A 23,430-nucleotide genomic window follows, 5' to 3' on the forward strand; every position below is an offset into this window, starting at 1 on the left:
ATAAAAGGAAAAGATTAATATGGGCAAAAGGACACAGACATTGGACAGAGGAAGATTGGAAAAAAGTTTTATGGACAGACGAATCAAAGTTTGAGGTGTTTGGATCACACAGAAGAACATTTGTGAGACGCAGAACTGAAAAGATGCTGGAAAAGTGCCTGACGCCATCTGTCAAGCATTGTGGAGGTAATGTGATGGTCTGGGGTTGCTTTGGTGCTGGTAAAGTGGGCGATTTGTACAAGGTAAATGGGATTTTGAATAAGGAAGGCTATCACTCCATTTTGCAACGCCATGCAATACCCTGTGGACAGCGCTTGATTGGAGCCAATTTCATCCTACACCAGGACAATGACCCAAAGCACACCTCCAAATTATGCAAGAACTATTTAGAGAAGAAGCAGGCAGCTGGTATTCTATCTGTAATGGAGTGGGCAGCGCAGTTACCAGATCTCAACCCCATTGAGCTGTTGTGGGAGCAGCTTGACCGTATGGTAAGCAAAAAGTGCCCATCAAGCCAATCCAAGTTGTGGGAGGGGCTTCAGGAAGCATGGGGGGAATTTCTCAAGATTACCTCAGCAAATTAACAGCTAGAATGGCAAAGGTCTGCAATGCTGGAATTGCTGCAAAGGGAGCATTCTTTGACGAAAGCAAAGTTTGAAGGAGAAAATTATTCTTTCTAATAAAAATCATTATTTCTAACCTTGTCAATGTCTGGACTATATTTTCTAATCATTTTGCAACTCATTTGATAAAGAAAAGTATGAGTTTTCATGGAAAATACAAAATTGTCTGGGTGACCCCAAACTTTTGAGCAGTAGTGTATGTATACAAATGTGTGTGTGTGTGTGTGTGTGTGTGTGTGTGTGTGTATTTTTATATATATATATATATATATATATATATATATATATATATATATATATATATATATACACACATACATATTCAGGTGCATCTCACTAAATTAGAATATCATCTAAAAGTTAATTTATTTCAGTTCTTTAATACAAAAAGTGAAACTCATATTATATAGAGTCATTAAAAACAGGGTGATCTATTTCAAGTGTTTATTTCTGTTAATGTTGATGATTATGGCTTATAGCCAATGAAAACACAAAAGTCATTATCTCAGTAAATTAGAATACTTTATAACAGCAGCTTTAAAAATGTTTTTAAAATCCGAAATGTTGGCCTACTGAAATGTATGTTCAGTAAATGCACTCAATACTTAGTTGGGGCTCCTTTTGCATCATATATATGCAACTGTATGTATATATATATATATATATATATATATATATATATATATATATACAGTACAGACCAAAAGTTTGGACACACCTTCTCATTTAAAGATTTTTCTGTATTTTCATGACTATGAAAATTGTACATTCACACTGAAGGCATCAAAACTATGAATTACCACATGTGGAATTATATACTTAACAAAAAAGTGTGAAACAACTGAAAATATGTCTAATATTCTAGGTTCTTCAAAGTAGCCTCCATTTGCTTTGATGACTGCTTTGCACACTCTTGGCATTCTCTTGATGAGCTTCAAGAGGTAGTCACTGGAAATGGTCTTCCAACAATCTTGAAGGAGTTCCCAGAGATGCTTAGCACTTGTTGGCCCTTTTGCCTTCTCTCTGTGGTCCAGCTCACCCCAAACCATCTCGATTGGGTTCAGGTCTGGTGACTGTGGAGGCCAGGTCATCTGGCGTAGCACCCCATCACTCTCCCTCTTGGTCAAATAGCCCTTACACAGCCTGGAGGTGTGTTTGGGGTCATTGTCCTGTTGAAAAATAAATGATGGTTCAACTAAACGCAAACCGGATGGAATAGCATGCCGCTGCAAGATGCTGTGGTAGCCATGCTGGTTCAGTATGCCTTCAATTTTGAATAAATTCCCAACAGTGTCGCCAGCAAAGCACCCCCACACCATCACACCTCCTCCTCCATGCTTCATGGTGGGAACCAGGCATGTAGAGTCCATCTGTTCACCTTTTCTGCGTCGCACAAAGACACGGTGGCTGGAACCAAAGATCTCAAATTTGGACTCATCAGACCAAAGCACAGATTTCCACTGGTCTAATGTCCATTCCTTGTGTTATTTAGCCCAAACAAGTCTCTTCTGCTTGTTGCTGGTCCTTAGCAGTGGTTTCCCAGCAGCTATTTTACCATGAAGGCCTGCTGCACAAAGTCTCCTCTTAACAGTTATTGAAGAGATGTGTCTGCTGCTAGAACTCTGGGTGGCATTGACCTGGTCTCTAATCTGAGCTGCTGTTAACCTGCGATTTCTGAGGCTGGTGACTCGGATAAACTTATCCTCAGAAGCAGAGGTGACTCTTGGTCTTCCTTTCCTGGGGCTGTCCTCATGTGAGCCAGATTCTTTGTAGCGCTTGATGGTTTTTACAACTGCACTTGGGGACACTTTAAAGGCTGCCCAAGTTTTCGGACTGACTGACCATAATTTCTTAGAGTAATGATGGTCACTCGTTTTTCTTTACTTAGCTGCTTTTTTCTTGCCATAATACAAACTCTAACAGTCTATTCAGTAGGACTATCAGATGTGTATCCATCTGACTTCTGCACAACACAACTGATGGTCCCAACCCCATTTATAAGGCAAGAAATCCCATTTATTAAACCTGACAGGGCACACCTGTGAAGTGAAAACCATTTCCGGTGACTACCTCTTGAAGCTTATCAAGAGAATGCCAAGAGTGTGCAAAGCAGTCATCAAAGCAAAAGGTGGCTACTTTGAAGATCCTAGAATATAAGACATATTTTCAGTTGTTTCACACTTTTTTGTTAAGTATATAATTCCACATGTGTTAACTCATAGTTTTGATGCCTTCAATGTGAATGTACAATTTTCAAAGTCATAAAAATACAGAAAAATCTTTAAATGAGAAGGTGTGTCCAAACTTTTGGTCTGTACTGTATATATATATATATATATATATATATATATATATATATATATACAGTACAGACAAAAAGTTTGGACACATCTTCTCATTTAAAGATTTTTCTGTATTTTCATGACTGTGAAAATTGTACATTCACACTAAAGGCATCAAAACTATGAATTAACACATGTGGAATTATATACTTAACAAAAAAGTGTGAAACAACTGAAAATATGTCTTACATTATAGGTTCTTCAAAGTAGCAACCTTTTGCTTTGATAACTGCTTTGCACACTCTTGGCATTCTCTTGATGAGCTTCAAGAGGTAGTCACCGGAAATGATCTTCCAACAATCTTGAAGGAGTTCCCAGAGAAGCTTAGCACTTGTTGGCCCTTTTGCCTTCACTCTGCGGTCCAGCTCACCCTAAACCATCTTGATTGGGTTCAGGTCTGGTGACTGTGGAGGCCAGGTCATCTGGCGTAGCACCCCATCACTCTCCTTCTTGGTCAAATAGCCCTTACACAGCCTGGAGGTGTGTTTGGGGTCATTGTCCTGTTGAAAAATAAATGATGGTCCAACTAAAAGCAAACCGGATGGAATAGCATGGCGCTGCAAGATGCTGTGGTAGCCAAGCTGGTTCAGTATGCCTTCAATTTTGAATAAATCCCCAACAGTGTCACCAGCAAAGCACCCCCACACCATCACACCTCCTCCTCCATGCTTCACGGTGGGAACCAGGCATGTAAACGTCCATCCGTTCAACTTTTCTGCGTCGCACAAAGACACGGTGGTTGGAACCAAAGATCTCAAATTTGGACTCATCAGACCAAAGCACAGATTTCCACTGGTCTTATGTCCATTCCTTGTGTTCTTTAGCCCAAATAAGTCTCTTCTGCTTGTTGCCTGTCCTTAGCAGAGGTTTCCTAGCAGCTATTTTACCATGAAGGCCTGCTGCACAAAGTCTCCTCTTAAAAATTGTTGTAGAGATGTGTCTGCTGCTAGAACTCTGTGTGGCATTGACCTGGTCTCTAATCTGAGCTGCTGTTAACCTGTGATTTCTGAGGCTGGTGACTCGGATAAACTTATCCTCAGAAGCAGAGGTGACTCTTGGTCTTCCTTTCCTGGGGCGGTCCTCATGTGAGCCAGTTTCTTTGTAGCGCTTGATGGTTTTTGCAACTGCACTTGGGGACACTTTCAAAGTTTTCCCAATTTTTCGGACTGACTGACCTTCATTTCTTAAAGTAATGATGGCCACTCGTTTTTCTTTACTTAGCTGCTTTTTTCTTGCCATAATACAAATTCTAACAGTCTATTCAGTAGGACTATCAGCTGTGTATCCACCTGACTTCTGCACAACACAACTGATGGTCCCAACCCCATTTATAAGGCAAGAAATCCCACTTATTAAACCTGACAGGGCACACCTGTGAAGTGAAAACCATTTCCGGTGACTACCTCTTGAAGCTCATCAAGAGAATGCCAAGAGTGTACAAAGCAGTTATCAAAGCAAAAGGTGGCTACTTTAAAGAACCTAGAATATAAGACATATTTTCAGTTGTTTCACACTTTTTTGTTAAGTATATAATTCCACATGTGTTAATTCATAGTTTTGATGCCTTCAGTGTGAATGTACAATTTTCAAAGTCATGAAAATACAGAAAAATCTTTAAACGAGAAGGTGTGTCCAAACTTTTGGTCTGTACTGTATATATATACATACACACACACACACACACACACACACACACACACACAGACACACAAAGTATATAACTCGAGTATAAGTTGACCCGAGTATGAGCCGAGGTACCTAATTTTAGCACAAAAACTGGGAAAACTTATTGACTCGAGTATAAGCCTAGGGTGAGAAATGCAGCAGCTACTGGTAAGTTTCCCCATCCTGGTATGCATGGCCCCTTCAGACCCAATCCTGGTATGCATGGCCCCCTCATCCCCAATCCTGGTATGCATGGCCCCCTCAGACCCAATCCTGGTATGCATGGCCCCCTCAGACCCAATCCTGGTATGCATGGCCCCCTCAGACCCAATCCTGGTATACATGGCCCCCTCATCCCCAATCCTGGTATGCATGCCCCTCTCACCCCCAATCCTGGTATGCATGGCCCCCTCATCCCCAATCTTTGTATGCATGGACCCCCCATCCCCCAATCCTGGTATGTATGGCCCCCCAACCCCCAATCCTGGTATGTATAGCCTTCTCGTCCCTCAATCCTGGTTTGTATGGCCTCCTCATCCCCCAATCCTTGTATGTATTGCCTCTTCATCCTCCAATCCTGGTATGTATGGCACCCTCATCCCCCAATCCTGGTATGCATGGCCTCTTCATCCCCCAATCCTGGTATGTATGGCCCCGTCATCCCCCAATCCTGGTATGCATGACTCCCTCATCACCCAATCCTGGTATGTATGGCCCCATCACGGCACACATAAAAAAATAAACACTTATACGCACCTTCCTTCCACACCTCTGCTCCAGCGCTGCGTCCTGTTCTGCAACAGCAGCTCATGTCAGCATCTGAGCAGCGCATGCGCTCTCAGATGCTGATGTGAGCTGCCGGCATATTCATTCCTCTCCACGCTGGGCCTATGTGCGTGGAGAGCAGTGAATACACATTCTCTTTAGTAGCTGGCACTGTCAGTAGGAGCAGTGACTCAGCGCTCCTCTGTGCCCGCTACTAAAGAGAATGAATATTCATTCTTCTCCATGCCAATGGGAGTGGAGAAGAGGGAATATTAATTTCCCTTTAGCAGTGGGCACACATGGTAGATGCAGCAGTGGCTACTGCGTGTGGCCCACTCCTCCTCCGCTGCCGCAACCCCCCCCATCGCAATGTATATACTCAAATGTATACACGAGTATAAGCTGAGGGGGCTTTTTCAGCACAAAAAATGTGCTGAAAAACTCGGCTTATACTCGAGTATATATGGTACATATATAAATATTTACATGCGTGGCTGAAAGTGTTGGCACCCTTGAAACTGTTCAAGAAAATGAAGTATTTCTCCCAGAAAATTATTGCAATTACAAAGGTTTTGATATACACGTTTACTTTCTTTGTGTGTATAAGAACATCACAAAAAAAACTGAGAAAAAAAGGCAATTTGGACATAATTTCACACAAAACCCCAAAAATGGGCTGTACAAAATTGCTGTCACCTTTCCAAAATTGTGGGTAAACACCTTTGTTTCAATCATGTGATGTGTATATACACACACATACACACAGAAACTGTGTGAAAAGCAGAAACTTTTGTGTGAATCAAGTGTACATGTGTATGGAAGTGTATATTTACAAACAAGACATGTTAAAATATTCATAATTCATTCCAAAAATATGGTTTTTAAGAATGTTAAATTAAATTAGGCCTAAAATCACAAAACAAAATGATCAGGTATGCTGTTTACTGAGGGAATTTCAGGTTACGGCTTCTGACTCCACACTAGTTTCTTTTATTTTTGACATCAGATAGCCAAGTAGTCTGCATGTAATTTTCAGTGATGTAAAGACAAACCCAGCACAGTCATAAAATCCCTGCAGTAAATAAATAAATATATTCAGACCTTTTTACGGTTATTGTGGATAAACCACAAATATATTTGTTTGGACTCTTAACAGAGAATCAGCATCCATTATGTTCTCAAATACACTTTAATGTCTGCCTCTCATCTGGAAACAAATCTAGTGCACAGCAGTTTTATTTTATCGTCCAGGCATATGTATAGAAGAGTTCACTCCAGACTAACCCTTAAGGGCCAGTGCTTAATACGTGGGGAGGATAAATCAGAGACCTGAGCTTTATTTTCTACTTGTCCAAAACAGATAAGACACACAAATAACATACATGGAATCCACACATACCAGTCAATGCACCATCTCTACCCATCCATAAATTGAGATAAATACTGAAGGAGCTGGTCAATAATATTAAAGGGAACCTCTTATCAGTATCCAATTTCTCTTTATTTTATTATTTGCTTTAAATTTGTAAAACAATTTTTTTAAGTTTCATTTTTAGTCTTTATTGTATTTTGGGTTTTGTTTTTATGGCATTCATTGTGCTGTAAAAATGACCTGGAAAAATGATTCGGGTCAGTACAATTATGGCAATGCCAAACTTGTATAACTTTGCTTTATTTATTTTTTATGCACTAAAAAAACCAAAAACAGACATTTGTAAACCAAAAAAATAATTGGTTTGTGTTGCCATTTTCAGAGATCATTCATTTTTATCCACTGACAGAGCTATATAAGGACTTGTTCTTTACCATCAGGATGACAATGTTTCACATATTTTTTGTACATATGGTGTTTTGGTTGCTTTTTAATGCTTTTTACCATTTTAATTTTTCCTTTGATGAAGCTGTGTGAATGCTTGTGTTATTGCATCGTGAGCTGATGTTTTCGTTGATACCGATTTGGGGTAACAAAGGATATTTTTATTGCTTATTATAGCACTTTTTGGAGAAGGAAAGAGGAGTGTGGTGGATCCTGGGCGCTGCTGGTGACATAGGTTAATTCAGGTGGTAAGTATAAAAAACGTCCAATTTATTGCAACACGTTTTAGAGTAGAACCTACTCCTATCCCCAGGCATCAGAATCGCAGCAGCAGCCACGATTGGATTATACATAACTCTTCACGTAGCTGTGCAGCGCACAACCTGATCAGTTGAGTGACCCTCTAACTCCCCTTCACCTGTTGCCCACGTTGTTACACCATAAGTGCCCCTTGTTTTTTACTGCATTTTTGGTGACGTTTTGGCAACTGAAAAACAACAAGTCTGGTGTTTCAACTTGTCTCTCTCTTTATGTCTTTTACCGTATCAGAAATTAATTTTACACTACTCAAAAAAATAAAGGGAACACTCAAATAACACATCCTAGATCAGAATGAATGAAATATTCTCATTGAATACTTTGTTCTGTACAAAGTTGAATGTGCTGACAACAAAATCACACAAAAATCATCAATGGAAATCAAATTTATTAACCAATGGAGGCCTGGATTTGGAGTCACCCCCAAAATTAAAGTGGAAAAACCCACTACAGGCTGATCCAACTTTGATGTAATGTCCTTAAAACAAGTCAAAATGAGGCTCACTATTGTGTGTGGCCTCCATGTGCCTGTATGACCTCCCTACAATGCCTGGGCATGCTCCTGATGAGGTTGCGGATGGTCTCCTGTGGGATCTCCTCCCAGACCTGGACTAAAGCATTCCCCAACTCCTGGACAGTCTGTGGTGCAACGTGACGTTGGTGGATGGAGTGAGACATGATGTCCCAGATGTGCTCAATCGGATTCAGGTCTGGGGAACGGGCAGGCCTGTCCATGGCTTCAATGCCTTCATCTTGCAGGAACTGCTGACACACTCCAGCCACATGAGGTCTGGCATTGTCCTGCATTAGGAGGAACCCAGGGCCAACCGCACCAGCATATGGTCTCACAAGGGGTCTGAGGATCTCATCTCGGTACCTAATGGCAGTCAGGCTACCTCTGGCGAGCACATGGAGGGCTGTGCGGCCCTCCAAAGAAATGCCACCCCACACCATTACCGATCCACTGCCAAACCGGTCAAGTTGCAGGCAGCAGATCGCTCTCCACGGCGTCTCCAGACTCTATCACGTCTGTCACATGTGCTCAGTGTGAACCTGCTTTCATCTGTGAAGAGCACAGGGCACCAGTGGCGACTTTGTCAATCCTGGTGTTCTGTGGCAAATACAAAGCGTCCTGCGCGGTGTTGGGCTGTGAGCACAACCCCCGTCTGTGGACGGCGGGCCCTCATACCACCCCCATGGAGTCGGTTTCTAACCGTTTGTGCAGACACATGCACATTTGTGGCCTGCTGGAGGTCATTTTGCAGGGCTCTAGTAGTGCTCCTCCTGTTCCTCCTTGCACAAAGGCGGATGTAGCGGTCCTGCTGCTGGGTTGTTGCCCTCCTACGGCACCCTCCATGTCTCCTGGTGTACTGACCTGTCTCCTGATAGTGCCTCCAGCCTCTGGACACTACGCTGACAGACACCGCAAACCTTCTTGCCACAGCTCGCATTGATGTGCCATCCTGGATGAGCTGCACTACCTGAGCAACTTCTGTGGGTTGTAGAGTCCGTCTCATGCTACCACAAGTGTGAAAGCACAACCAACATTCAAAAGTGACCAAAACATCAGCCAGAAAGCATTGGTACTGAGATGTGGTCTGTGGTCCCCACCTGCAGAACCACTCCTTTATTGAGGGTGTCTTGATAATTGCCAATAATTTCCATCTATTGCCTATTCCATTTGCACAACAGCATGTGAAATGGATTGTCAATCAGTGTTGCTTCCTAAGTGGACAGTTTGATTTCACAGAAGTTTGATTTACTTGGAGTTATATTCTGTTGTTCCCTTTATTTTTTTGAGCAGTGTATATTTTGATAAATCTGACTTTTATGGACGCAGACATAAAGAAATAATAAAAATATATTTTGCATGTTTTAATGGGGAAAAGGGGAACGATTCAAATTTTCAAATTTTAATACTTTAAAAAAAATGTAAAACATTCTTTTTAGTCCTGTTGGGGGACTTAAACCTGCAAACATCTGATTGATTGTTCTATATACTATAATAAAAAAGTTATTTAGTATATAGCTAAATCACGGTCTCCTATGAAGCCTAGTTTGTGCCTGGTTTTCACAGGAGTGCTGACATAGAAGGCACCCAACTACCATGGCAACCCATTGGCACTCTGCGATCCAGGCGTTGGGGGTCCGATAGGCGCACTGAATGACATACCACTCAGAGCGTGCTCCTTAAATTCTGCTGTCAGAGACTTACATAGCAACTTAAGGGGTTAACAGTAGCGATCAGAAGTTAGCTCTGATATCGGCTGCTGAAAGTAGATCCTGGTTGTGTAACACAGCCCACATTTTCTGGGTATCCTCCTGTGCCCACTCCATACCAGACATTGGATGTAATAGTGCAGGTGCTTCTCACTAAATTAGAATATCATCAAAAAGTTAATTTATTTCAGTTCTTCAATACAAAAAGTGAAACTCATATATTATATAGAGTCATTACAAACAGAGTGATCTACTGTATTTCAAGTGTTTATTTATGTTAATGTTGATGATTATGGCTCACAGCCAATGAAAACACAAAAGTCATTATCTCAGTAAATTAGAATAATTAACAAAAAACACCTGTAAAGGCTTACTAAGCATTTAAAAAGGTCCCTTAGACTGTTTCAGTAGGCTCCACAATCATGAGGAAGACTGCTGACTTGACAGATGTCCAGAAGGCAGTCATTGACACACTCCACAAGGTCCCAGAGTTCCAATTTTCATTTGGAAATCAAGGTCCCAGAGTCTGGAGGAAGAGTGGAGAGGCCACAATCCAAGCTGCTTGAGGTCTAGTGTGAATTTTCTACAATCAGTGATGGTTTGGGGAGCCATGTCATCTGCTGGTGTAGGTCCACTGTGTTTTATCAAGACCAAAGTCAGCACAGCCGTCTACCAGGAAATGTCAGAGCACTTCATACTTCCCTCTGGCGACAAGCTTTTTGGAGATGGAAATTTCATTCTCCAGCAGGACTTGGCACCTGTCCACACTGCCAAAAGTACCAATGCCTGGTTTAAAAACAACAGTATCACTGTGCTTGATTGGCCAGCAAACTTGCCTGACCATAACCCCATAGAGAATCTATGGGGTATTGTCAAGAGGAAGATGAGAGACACCAGACCCAACAATGCAGACGAGCTGAAGGCTGTTATCAAAGCAACATGGGCTTCCATAACACCTCAGCAGTGCCACAGGATGATCGCCTCCATGCCACGCCGCATTGATGCAGTAATTGATGCAAAAAGAGCCCGACCAAGTATTGAGTGCATTTACTGAACATACATTTCAGTAGGCCAACATTTCAGATTTTAAAAACATTTTTCAAGCTGTTTTTATGAAGTATTCTAATTTACTGAGATTATGACTTTTGTGTTTTCATTGGCTGTAAGCCATAATCATCAACATTAATAGAAATAAACACTTGAAATAGATCACTCTGTTTGTAATGACTCTATATAATATATGAGTTTCACTTTTTGGATTGAAGAACTGAAATAAATTTACTTTTTGATGATATGCTAATTTAGTGAGATGCACCTGTACATCCAGTGTTGAGAAGGGATTATTGGTCCATTCACTTCAGTCGCTACAAAGCTTATTGAGACAGAATGATCATAAATTTTATAATTTTGCATTGATATCGCATGCATATTGCTCTAGTCCACATGGGGCAACCATGCACTGCTGACAACTTTCATGCCAGCATAAACTATCCAATCAGCAAGCAAACAAGAGTTTTGCACATTCATCAGATGTCTGAACGGGCTGATGATCACTAACAAGCGTTCTCATCAATGCTTCTTCGTCAATTTTTTGGCCTCTGTACACGAGACTCTATTGAAACACATACATCTAGCAATATGTGATTGTTGGCATCATAGTGGTTTTATCGTGTAATAAATCATTATTTTTAATAAGTTTTGATGGAGTTTCTATTGTGCAAAAAGTGGCGACATCCAGTTGGACATCTAACTAGAAAATCTAGGCGGTGGGGCTCATAACCGAATTTCCGTCATTTATAACAGTTTTATGTAGCAATGTTTGGTGCTTTCTTTTAATGTGACATCCTGGAGATGTTTTTGCATAAAGCTTGGCCAAATATTTAGAATACAAACACAAAGAAAGTCATTCAAGTCTCCATTAATTACTTGTAATTACAATCTATAATAAGAGGGGAAAAAAAAGGAAAGAAAGAGTTATTGTCACAAGCTGGCGAGTAAATTTAGGAAGTAGAAACTTAATAAAAATTAAGATACAACACTTCCAATGTGTTTTTTTATTTATATTAATTGCAATGACAAAAACAACTAGCTGAGAGCATTCAAGGATAGACACACTTTCATGATGGTTGTTAGAGAAGAAATTCTGCCGATTTTGGTCCTAGTTACATGTCAGAGGATTGATATGTTTGGGTCACCAAGGATCCCCCCAAAAATGAGCTGCAGTGTCTTATAAAGAGTAAAACATGTAATCAGGTAGAGCACTCCAAAACACAAATGTCCTGCTGCTCGGGAACAGAACATTTGATAGAAAATGTCTTTGAGCTAATGTCAATTAATGGGCATTAATAAAAAGACTTTTCATGCAATAATAAAGGCAAGATGGTGGGTGTTTATTATAGTCCTCATTACACTATGACATCTGCTAGTACAGCCAGTAATCCTTACTCAAGTTGATACCTTCCCTGTTTCTCTTCCCGCAGCTGTCAAACGCTGGATTTCCTTAGGTTCTTAGGTACCCATAATGCATTATGAGTACCTAAATGCCTATTGAGATGTTCATTGCCGATTATTGGCCAGTCTAAACAGGCCGGCTATCAGGCAGCAGGCTTAATAATCACTATCAGGAGCACAGGTTCTGTGCTGGCGACAACATGCTATTCCATGTGCACACAGCGCACATAATAAGAATCGTTCTGCGTGCATAGAACTCTAGAGGAGTGGTCTACACATGTCAGTAAATGACCGCGGACCATCCTGCATGTAGAGGATTGGCACTTGTTTAACAGCATGGATCGGCATAAGGAAGTTTGGCCTGAACGTACTATCTGCAGTTTTACAGTGCAAGAGTATAATTATATATACAATACATGTGTAATGCACACGCCCGGACTGACTGGCGTGTGCATGTATATGTAGTGATTCCACTGGACCGTACCGGAGAGTGAATGCCTGGAGGGGCGTAACTAAGTATCCACCCGATCCAACCAAGGTCGCACGACGGCATACGACGCCAGTGCACCAAGGAGGAACCGAGCAGAGGGACCAGGTGCTACTCCAGGTCAGACCCCGGACACGGCTGTTGACCCACACAGGGGAATACAGGAACAGGCAGGTTAGGCTAGCACACAGACTGGTGGGTATAGGCAGACACGGCTGGTATGCAGATGGGTGGATGCAGGCAAGCACGACTGGTATGCAGGCAGGGAGGTACCGGCAGGTACGACAGGTTGGAGCACAGAGTGGATAGGACCCAGTACAGACTGGGACTCAGGAACAGAACCGCAGATGCGGTGGACAAACACAGCAGAGTGAGGCCGCCCGGAGCGGCGAGCAAGAGCAGAGCAAGACGAGATAGCCTGGAGCGGTGAGCGAGAGTAGAGCAGGACGAGGCCGTCTGGAGAGGTGAGCAGGACAAGACTGCCGGAGCAGTGAGCAAAGGGTCAGAGCAGAGCGAGACTGCCGGAGCAGTGAGCAAAGGGTCAGAGCAGAGCGAGACTGCCGGAGCAGTGAGCAAAGGGTCAGAGCAGAGCGAGACTGCCGGAGCAGTGAGCAAAGGGTCAGAGCAGAGCGAGACTGCCAGAGCAGTGAGCAAAGGGTCAGAGCAGAGCGAGACTGCCGGAGCAGTGAGCAAAGGGTCAGAGCAGAGCGAGACTGCCGGAGCAGTGAGCAAAGGGTCAGAGCAGAGCGAGACTGCCGGAGCAGTGAGCAAAGGGTCAGAGCAGAGCGAGACTGCCGGAGCAGCGAGCAAAGGGTCAGAGCAGAGCGAGACTGCCGGAGCAGCGAGCAAAGGGTCAGAGCAGAACGAGACTGCCGGAGCAGCGAGCAAAGGGTCAGAGCAGAGCGAGACTGCCGGAGCAGTGAGCAAAGGGGCAGAGCAGAGCGAGACTGTCGGAGCAGTGAGCAAAGCAGAGTGGGCAGAAACCGCCGGAGCGACGAGTAAGGCAGAGCAGAGGGGATAGGGCTCAGTTCACAAGGAACAGACAGGAAGGGAAAGGCAGAACCAGATACCCACAGGGTACTTGCAGTGAAGTAGCGAGTGGACCACAAACTCACAAACGGAAGTACAGCGACAATGAGCAGGAGCTAGGTACGAGTTCAGACTCTGCAGAAAAAGGGAAGATATGGGCGTAGAGAGAAACGGGAAACAGGCTGGAAGATAGTTAGGGCAGGAACAGACACTGGGAAAAGATAAAAGACACAGACAACAGATCTAGGTATGCGGCCCCTAGAGGGCAGAAGGAACAGGCTAAGAGCATGTTCACACGGGCCTGGAATTACAGCCTCCAGGAAAGGCAGAAAGACAGCTGGCTTGAGTACACAGACAGGACACAGTTCAGACACGGGAACTGATACCGCAAGGCAGGAAACATAGACAGGACCTGGCACATCAGTGACTAGAAGCCAACTGACAGAACAAGATGCTCAGGCAAGGATTCCAATGAGGAGCTGGTTTAAATACCAGGAGACAGACAGCAATAGGCTGAGGACGCATTAGGGGTGTGTCTGCAGCAGATACAAGAAACAGGAAGTTCGGCGGGCGTCGCCCTAAGCAGCCAGAGCAGAGCAAAGCAGACAGTATGGAAAGAAGCCAGAGTGGCAGTCTGGACTGGAAATCAAGTGCGCGCTCTTGCACAGTGGGAGATGGACCACTATGCAAGGACGCCGCCAGATATGTTACAACATGTAAATCGGAAAATCACAATTCTTGGAATACCATACAAATGACACACAATTAATGCATGAACTTTTCACACCCTAATCTTTTGATGTCAAAATGACTTTAGTTTCACAATAATCTCAATAGCATTGTTACATTGTTCTTCAATTTGTGTCTGCGGTCTCACATTTGGCTCCATTCTCATCCTCTTCTCATTGCACTGTCAAATGTCAATTCTTTCTTCACTAATATATCAGACAAAGGAAAAGGTCATTCATAACACCAGCACTTGTGAATAGGTTTTGGGTTTTCTTTTTGCATACTAACAAATATTACAATCTAATATTTCCCCATCTGAAATGCACACAAACACACTTACAGCCCAAACGGCATATGAAAATGCTCACTCCTGATCATCCGTTGTTTAAAAATGCCGCCAATCAGGGGATGTGGTGGCAACAATATGCATAGTCTATGAGGACAGGACAGTCTGCCATCATAGTTGGTATCAGCAATCTAAATGCAGCTTAAAGGGAAGCAGTCAACAGAGCATGATCTTTTGTTTACATTTTTTTTATTTTACTCACTTATATAGCGCCATTAATTCCACAGCGCTTTACAGACAATATCATCACTGTCCCCATTGGGGCTCACAATCTAGATTCCCTATCAGTATGTCTTTGGAATGTGGGAGGTAAACCGGAGAACCCGGAGGAAACCCACACAAACCTGGGGAGAACATACAAAGTCCTTGCAGATGTTGTCCTTCAGGCTTTTGTGTGAAGTATATTCTTGGCAATGTTTTTTTATTTTTCAAATATTACAATGTGTATTAAAAATCTTACAATTTTCACACTGGCCACTGAGGTTTTTTTAGACTCTAACATTCTGTTGTTTCAGGAAACAACACATGTACATACCCACAATGAACAGACTCTAAAACCATCTGTTGCATTGAAGCATCTAATGAGCAAAGGTCATTGTGAAGGGAGGAGCAGCAGGGTGAGGGATGACATTGACTATTGGGATTGGTAGATCCTGTGTTATCAGTTGTGTTCAGAGGTGTTACTTGTCATGCCTAATCCTACATATGATAAATACTCTTCCCAAAATGACAGGAAATATGAGCCCAAAAAAGGCCAAGCTTCAAGTGTGAAAATTGCAAGATAACTACTGTTTTTAAATCAAGATTGGAACGTGACAAAAAAACACAAAAACCTGATTTAAACATGTTACCTTCTAATAATAGCTCCCTTCAATGCTGACTTCAATTGACAGGGCAGGAATCTATATGACCTTTAGGTCTACTAGGTTTGGGGATCCAGGAACAGCTTATCCAACAGAACCAAGTCTTCAAAGTTATGCCTCTCGCAATACCAAAGTTACAAAAGAGTCATAGAAATATATCATTCCATTGTTGATTTTACTTTACAGGAGAATCATTTTTGAGTTCATTTGGCCCTAATGTGAAGTGTATGTAAAAATGCCAACTTCCATGAAGGCAAAATGAGAATACAGTCCACAAAAACATTAACTGGACTGCACTAATATCTGAAGTGTTAGAGATGTCCTGAGGGACTTGTCTCGGGGTAATCACGCTCATATTTAACAGTTGGGATGTTAAATATTGTTTGGCGGAGAACGAAGGTTGATGCATGAACTGGCAGATATTGATTCCACTGTCTGTCCGCTGTGCAACCTTGCACATAGAGCACGGCGTCCGTGAGAACCCAAGCCGGGAGCTTTATGGAATTAGCTCCTCTAATGTGTTTAGGATTACAACCACAACTGAATCCAACTGCTTTTCTGATTAGTGTCACTTCATTACTTTGCTTGGCTGTATATTTATTTTGTGTCTTGATGATTTAGTTTCAACAAATGTTACTTGTAAGTGTGATTTCCAATGAGATTGGATAGCCATGTCCTCCATCTGCAGGTTGTTTCTGCAAGAAGAGTGAACTTGAGCTACCCCCCCACTGATCACCTAACTTATGTATTTGTCACAGACAAGATATTTTCATGGAATGTGGAAGTTTCTGGAAACTTTCCAATGCACCAAGAGCTGTTTAAGGTTCTTGCTTAAAATACTATGCAAAGTCATTTAAGCAGTACTAATAGATATTGGATAAAAACCATAAGCAATGTCTTTTCTGTCTGATTTTTCAGTGATCATTATTCTTCCTTCATGCTCTATCACCATTATTATAACAATACCATTTGTTAAAGTTGTAAAAGGAGCAACCCACATGTGATATGCATATTCGTCAACTCTGCTGGAGAAATGAAAAGCACAGGGAAACTTGGAGACTCTACTGGGTGCCACTGACACTTATAAGAAGCAGCGCTTCTGTAAGTTTTCTTGTGTGTGACACTGAGCTGCTACGTCACACAGAAGTTGGGCACTGAAATGCACATTTTGAGGGCATGAAAGAGGCATGCGGGCCTAAAAAAAGAGGGCATGACTAAGAGTGAAACATTTTCATCAGTGTGTGATCAATAACTCTCTGAAATAGAGCAATACTTGTATGTTTTATGAATGCTATGTAATGCTGTATTACAGATTTATGTATCCGCAGTACATTGCTCTGCATGGTTAGTGGGTAAAAGCAGGGGTAATAGAAGTCATCTGACCATATAAATATGCATTCACAAGTACAAAAAAGAAACATGACCTGCAAATAAAAACAAAAATGCCTACCGGCTAAGAACCCCCTCATATTGTGGCAATGTGAAAGAATGGCTAACAAGCGGTTTAAGAAAGATAAAAATATTCAACAGAATACTACAAGGGCATAGCCAACTTACCAATTCTTGACCATCCTGTTGCAAAGGTAAAAAGGTGGATTCCAAAATGTTGATTTGCTCGTTACTAAGTTTCTGCCACAGTCCAATCAGCAGAATTATCAGTTGTGTTGCAGTCTTCAGCTTTATGAATGCCCGGAATAGGCCGTTCTGCAGTTCTTCAGTGGCATCTGCTATACCTATAACCTACAGAAAAAAGGGATAGGTCAGATCATCTCATCTGCACAACTGGTCTTATGTGCAAGCTAGAACAAACAACGGGATCACAAGTTACAGGCTCTTTATAGAGTTCTATAGAGGTAGACAAAGGTAACATGGTTTTCAAGAGGAATCTACTTCATTCAGGAATGGCTGTTTTCTTGCTGGTTTTTGGAGGCTTATTTCTTTTTCCAGAACCGTTTTCTAAAGCAGTCTAGGCAAGGTTTTGAAGCGGTTTTAAAAAGGTCTTTGAAACATTTTTTTCCGCAAGCTTTTTACAGGCTTTTAGCTTGACAGTGTCAAGTTTGGAGCAGATTCGACAAGGAATCTGCATCTCTTTTCTCCTAAGGTGAGATTTTCCAAACCTCTTTGGAAAATAAGCTCGAAAACTGATTGCATGAACAGAAAAGTGAATTTTCCATTCAAATCTATAGAAAGAGTATTCAAAGAATAACAGAAGCAGTTTTTGAGAAGGATTTTGGAGCACATCTACGTAAACATTCTCCTAAAAAAATGACAGCCTTGGAGGCTGGGCAAGTACTGTGGCTGTACAGTTCAGTATTGTGGAATCCATAGAGTTCTAGGAGCCCATGTTTTGTCACCGTATTACTCAACAGTTACATGCAGACAGTAATTTTCTTTCTTTCTCACAGATAAACCAAAGTTTGCTCCAATATATTGCTTCTTGAGGCTTGTAAAAGAGAATAAAGTGCTATAAAAGTGCCATACAGTAGCACATTTTATTTATTTTACTTGCTTATACAGTGCTTTACAGACAATATCAGCACTGTCCCCATTGGGGCTCACAATCTACATTCCCTATCAGTATGTCTTTGGAGTGTGGGAGGAAACTGGAGAACCCGGAGGAAACCCACACAAACATGGGGAGAACATACAAACTCCTTGTAGATGTGGCCCTTGGCGGGATTAAAACCCTGGACCCCAGTACTGCAAGGCTGCAGTGCTAACCACTGAGCCACTGTGCTGCCCGAGCTTTTACGTCGTAGTTCTATGGGATCTCTAGTTGTGTAATGTAACACATTTGTGTTCCCCGTATACGTTTCTTACATTGTTTCTGCATTGTACCATTATCATCATGTTACCATATTTTTCCAGGTAAAAAATGTGTTAACTACTTGTTTAATATCATCCAATGAGATTGCTGTTTTCACTTCCTAATCCATACAAAACAATTAACCTAATATCACATAGCAAAAGTTACCCTTTTTGCCAGCAGTAGTTTTTATAAATGGCTACCAATACAGATCCGCCCTTTCTTACCTTTCCTCTTCACTTTGATGTATCATAAGATGAGTGAGACGAAACCCCCAGGTTTGAAAAAAACAGATTTAAAATGAACCTGTCCTCAAGATAGTAAGACCCTCACTAATGCATGAGAGTAAAGAGCCTTGCATGTAGATTTGCACTTTGCTTCCTAGTGAAGTCCAGCCATTACGGTTTAGTAGGAAGTGCAGGGGGTGGCACTGCACCTCCAGCTCTACAGTTTCTTCTCCCTTTCCTTTGCCAGTTACTGGCCTCTGGTCTCTCATCGGTCAGCCTTCTGCTAGTGACCAGCCTCCACTGCTCAAGATTTTGAGCAGATCAATAGTCTGGCTTTTGCAACATCATTGGAAGCTTATTATGTAAAATTTTGGGTGCCGGAAGCAGGTCACTGAGACAAAAGCCTCGATTAGCGGATAGGCTGGGAAAAGGCAGGAGAGCCAGAAGTGCAGTGCCTGCCCTCTGCAACTGCAACTAAAACTTCAAACTCCTTTAAGAAGTCAGAATAAAGTTCTAAAAGCAAGGTCTGGACTTAATAAGAATTAAAAGCTCTGTACTGACAGGTTCGCTTTGAGAATGTCCTGTTGGGAGATGATTATGATATATATGGCCAGTCAGTGACTGTGATGTGGCTGCAGGCGCTGGAGTTTTGCTAGCACGTCACAATAACGTTATCACTTTAAATCATGAGAAATTGGAGGCCTTAACAAAACTTGTAGAAAGATATGGGCGGACACATATGTTTCTCTTTATTTCCACATTTTAGAATTAGAACAATTAGATTTAATTGAATTTTATAATATTTTTATAGTGTTTTCACAGGATACTTTGTTTGAAAGAGCAAGACTAACTACCAATAGTACAAAAATAGCAGAGAGGAGTTAGAAATGTACCAAATTTTGCAATATTTCATAGCCTGTGTTACCATGAGGCTTCCTGTTACCAGTATCTCAAACGTGTACTCTCCATGTAATACTGATTGCATATCTACAATCTAATCAATACCTGACAGATGTGGTCTTTTTACCTACTAGGAGAATAAAAGGAATGATTCATCTGCAATGAATCTTTGGAGATTGCAGCAGCCTTGAATCTGTAAACAGGGGTTACAGAATCCTGGTTCTCCCAAAAGATGAGCGACTCAGAGGTGGGACAAGAGCACTAAAAGACAAATGTCCTTATGATACATATTCCTTATGATCATCTGTGTAACAATAGAGAAGTATCTCTACTGAGTTTTCTTTAGGCCACATAAGGAAAAAAAGGAAAAAAAATAATAGTGGGAATCTGTTCTGGAAATAGTTTATGCTATGGCCTCTAAATTGAGGCTCCAGACGAAGCATTAAATTAGTGAAGGGATAACCAAATGTAACTTTTAGATACAGAAAAGCAATCATTTATGAAAATTGCCTGTGATACATCCTTTCTACAATGTCTACTGAGAGATAGAAGGAAGGGGGTTACAGGAAAGAAGTAACATTTTGTAGGCAAGTGACACAATATACAACACCCAAGTGGCATACAACTGATTACATATCCTTCCACTTTACAATGGAGTTTAAATGTGTGATCTGATGAGCTGAGTATACTGGAGGAATGTTTCCTATATTACAAATCTGGCATGCTTTACAAAATATATACAGCTCAAGGTAAAACAGTAATACTGTCATAAAAAGTCCGTATAAGTTATGCAGAGGTTTTATTACAAGAGCTTAGAGACATCAGTCTGCTCTGGATGTACTAACATCACTAATCGCCTTGCATAAAACCCTGTATATAACATAGAATGGTACAGCAGTACAACAATCAGATAAAACACACAAGGTGGTATGGAGTATATGTAACTGTAGGGGGGTGCAGAAGTTACAATCATACCAGGCTGAATGTACTTTCAGCCTCCATAGTCTCTTGCCAAGTGGTCAGTAATACCAAGTATTCTCTTTTGAATCTCAAACTTTGAAATATTTTAAGCTGAGTCCAAGAACATCCAAAAAGAAGCAGGATTTCCTACAATTCAAGGAAATTTACCCAAGCTCTATGCTTTTCAGGCTATCGACCAAGAGACAGTGCTGGAAAAACAAGACAATTTACATAGGAACAGTGTGTGATCATGTGTTAAAAAACATACAATGTCCTGCTATACAGCAACACAGAGGTGCACCAAGGGATGTAACTGTTGGAAACTGTCATAGATGTAATTGTAAAATCTATAAGCCATTTCATAGTTGATAGTGAATATTGAAGCAAGGCTATGATCTCAAGATGACCCCGGTGCAAGGGGACCCACCTGAAGTAAAGATGTTAATTAAATTTTGGGATACAACAGATTTATGGCCGGTAGAGCTAACCTATCACCTCTAGCCTCAGCATGAGTAGAAAGGCAAGCAGATAACTTTGGGCTCCTTTGTTTTATTCCAGTTCTAAATATTTTTTTTTATGAACAGCCAGGGTCCTACAGTTATGAAAGCCATATTTTTAGAGTCGTGACAAAGTGGTGAAATTAACACATTGTCTTATGTTACTGGGCAGTTGCAGCAGTGCCTCCAGACTAATATCGGGAAGATGGATGATGCTATCCATGCAATGTATCCTATCTAAAGAAAGGTAAAATTGTGATAGGAAACCATGACAGTAGTATCTCCTGCCTGGGACCTCCAGCGGCAAAGATATTGTGGAGGTTGGAGATCACATAATTCTCTAAAAGAACTAGCCACATCTCTGACCAGCCCTGTTATAAGTCACCAAAGGGGAGGTATGTGGGCGTGACTTGTGTTAATAAAAGCAAATATCAAACTATGATCAGTGTCAGTCTTTGGAGACACAGTGCAATGTGGTTCAGTACCGTTACCCCCCAAAAACAAAGAACTCCCCTTCATAAGAGTCAGAGCCAACCATGCGACATTGGGTTTAGTATATTTCTTCTGGTTATTGTTTATATTTTATGTAATTGTTTATACTGCATTATTTTAATAATAATTTTTATTTATATAGCGCCAACATATTAAGCAGCACTTTACAATTAAGCGGGGACATATACAGACAATAAATTCAATACAATGTAAGACAGTTTAAACAGTTACATTAGGAGTGAGGTCCCTGCTCGCAAGCTTACAATCTATAATTTTTCTCATTTTGTAACATCTTTGTATATTTTTATAAACATTGCCTACTTTCTGGATTAAATATATAAAAATGTAATAGTGTCATTCCTCTTGCTCTATAAACCACATCCCTGAAGCAATACACTATCTATAACGGGTGTCCAATCGGCCTGCATAAATGATTGGTGGTGGCAGCTAGTTCCTTTTGTTATTGCGGAGTTGGCAGTGACTGTACCGGGGTATATATATCTATATATATATAGATATATATATATATATATATATCTATTCCATGCGTTGAAACCGGACGTGCATATACTATACACTTACTGTGAGTGCCCAAATAATTGTCCCAGTGGTGAAACTAGCCGTGGCCTTGTCCATCATTCATCAGTCAATTGTGTAATTGTCCTGATGATTGGAGGAGGAGGAGTGTTGTTCCCTGACAAATTGGTGGCAGTGGTGGGATCTGCTTGATTCCCCCTGTTGGTTCCCTGAGCTGACTGAATCAATCCTTGCACTTATTACCCTTTTTAGAGATTTAAACAGTGTGGCTTACAAATACAGAAATAGGCGTTGTCTACATCCGAGTTACAGTATGTGGTTTCTCTCAGGCTCTGATATCTTTGATACCAAGAATAATGCAGAGGACAGCACTATTCCTGCCCACAAATATACTAGAACCCCAGACTGACCATTATAACTCAATGTGGTCCCTTGAGATTTGATTTTAAAAAATGGATCTGGCATACCTGTGATAGTTTGATACTATAGTGGCCTGAATCTTAAAAGCTACCAAATCTGAGAGCAGCATAATGTAGGGGCAGAAACCCTGATTCCAGGGATGTGTCACTTACTGGGTGGCTTTCTGCAGTTTTTAAAAACTTACTGTTTTATCAGCAGGAGATTATCACTAGAGGACTAGTCAACCTGTTGGAGTTACAAAAAATATACTTCAATTCTAAAATAATTTTAAAAGGAGATATTGTGGTCTTCTGTCATAAATTCATTAGATAAGGAAGGAGTTATCCATTCAGGAAATATATCTATTAGCCAGACACTCTCACTCTAGAGAACCTAGAACATGATTTCAATTAAACCTGTGTAATTCTTAGCTTCCCCTGTAGTGGCGCTGCAGTAAAATTCCCCAAGAGACTGCAACTGATTGTCAGGGGACATCTACAATAAATACAAATATTGTACAAAGCAAAAGCCAAAATGTGAAGGTGTCTGAGGATGAGCAGGTTGCACTTTGGTAGTTTGCCAGTGGTCACACAAATGAAGCAATACGTGTGGGTTTTACATTCCAAAGCATTTGTCAAGATAACATATCATTGTGCCACAATGGTCCTTGCAAAGCGTATTCACAAGGTAGCCTCTAACTAAATGCTTTTGATCCCGGTAAGAATAGGTTCATCTGATCTATACCTGGCTGGGCCTGAATGCTCTGCTTTGTTAGAGAGGACTGTCTACAGCATAATATGTCCGTGTTTTGTAAGTAATAGAATGGCGCCAGGATGACAGTGCAGCATGAAATGTCAGCGTAAACACTTTATGTTACAATGTTTTTCATTCTTCTTACACAGCACAATCATCCTAGATGAAATTCCGGAGACCAATAGGTGCAGATGGGTTTTTGATA

The 23,430-nt window shown here is 41.4% G+C and overlaps 1 protein-coding gene across 6 annotated transcripts in view; it reads right to left on the reverse strand.

The window, feature by feature from the left end:
• Positions 1-23,430, reverse strand: part of BBS9 (Bardet-Biedl syndrome 9) — a 590,293-nt gene that overhangs the window by 68,351 nt on the left and 498,512 nt on the right. For all 6 annotated transcript variants that reach the window (XM_073678269.1, XM_073678271.1, XM_073678273.1 and 3 more), the window contains one exon: positions 17,212-17,394. In XM_073678269.1, the coding sequence (XP_073534370.1) occupies positions 17,212-17,394 (183 nt within the window). The remainder of the gene's footprint in view (positions 1-17,211; positions 17,395-23,430) is intronic.

The sequence above is a fragment of the Phyllobates terribilis genome, unplaced genomic scaffold, assembly GCF_046119375.1.
Source record: "Phyllobates terribilis strain yellow unplaced genomic scaffold, ASM4611937v1 Scaffold_4__5_contigs__length_816908805, whole genome shotgun sequence".
NCBI classification, from domain to species: Eukaryota; Metazoa; Chordata; class Amphibia; order Anura; family Dendrobatidae; genus Phyllobates; species Phyllobates terribilis.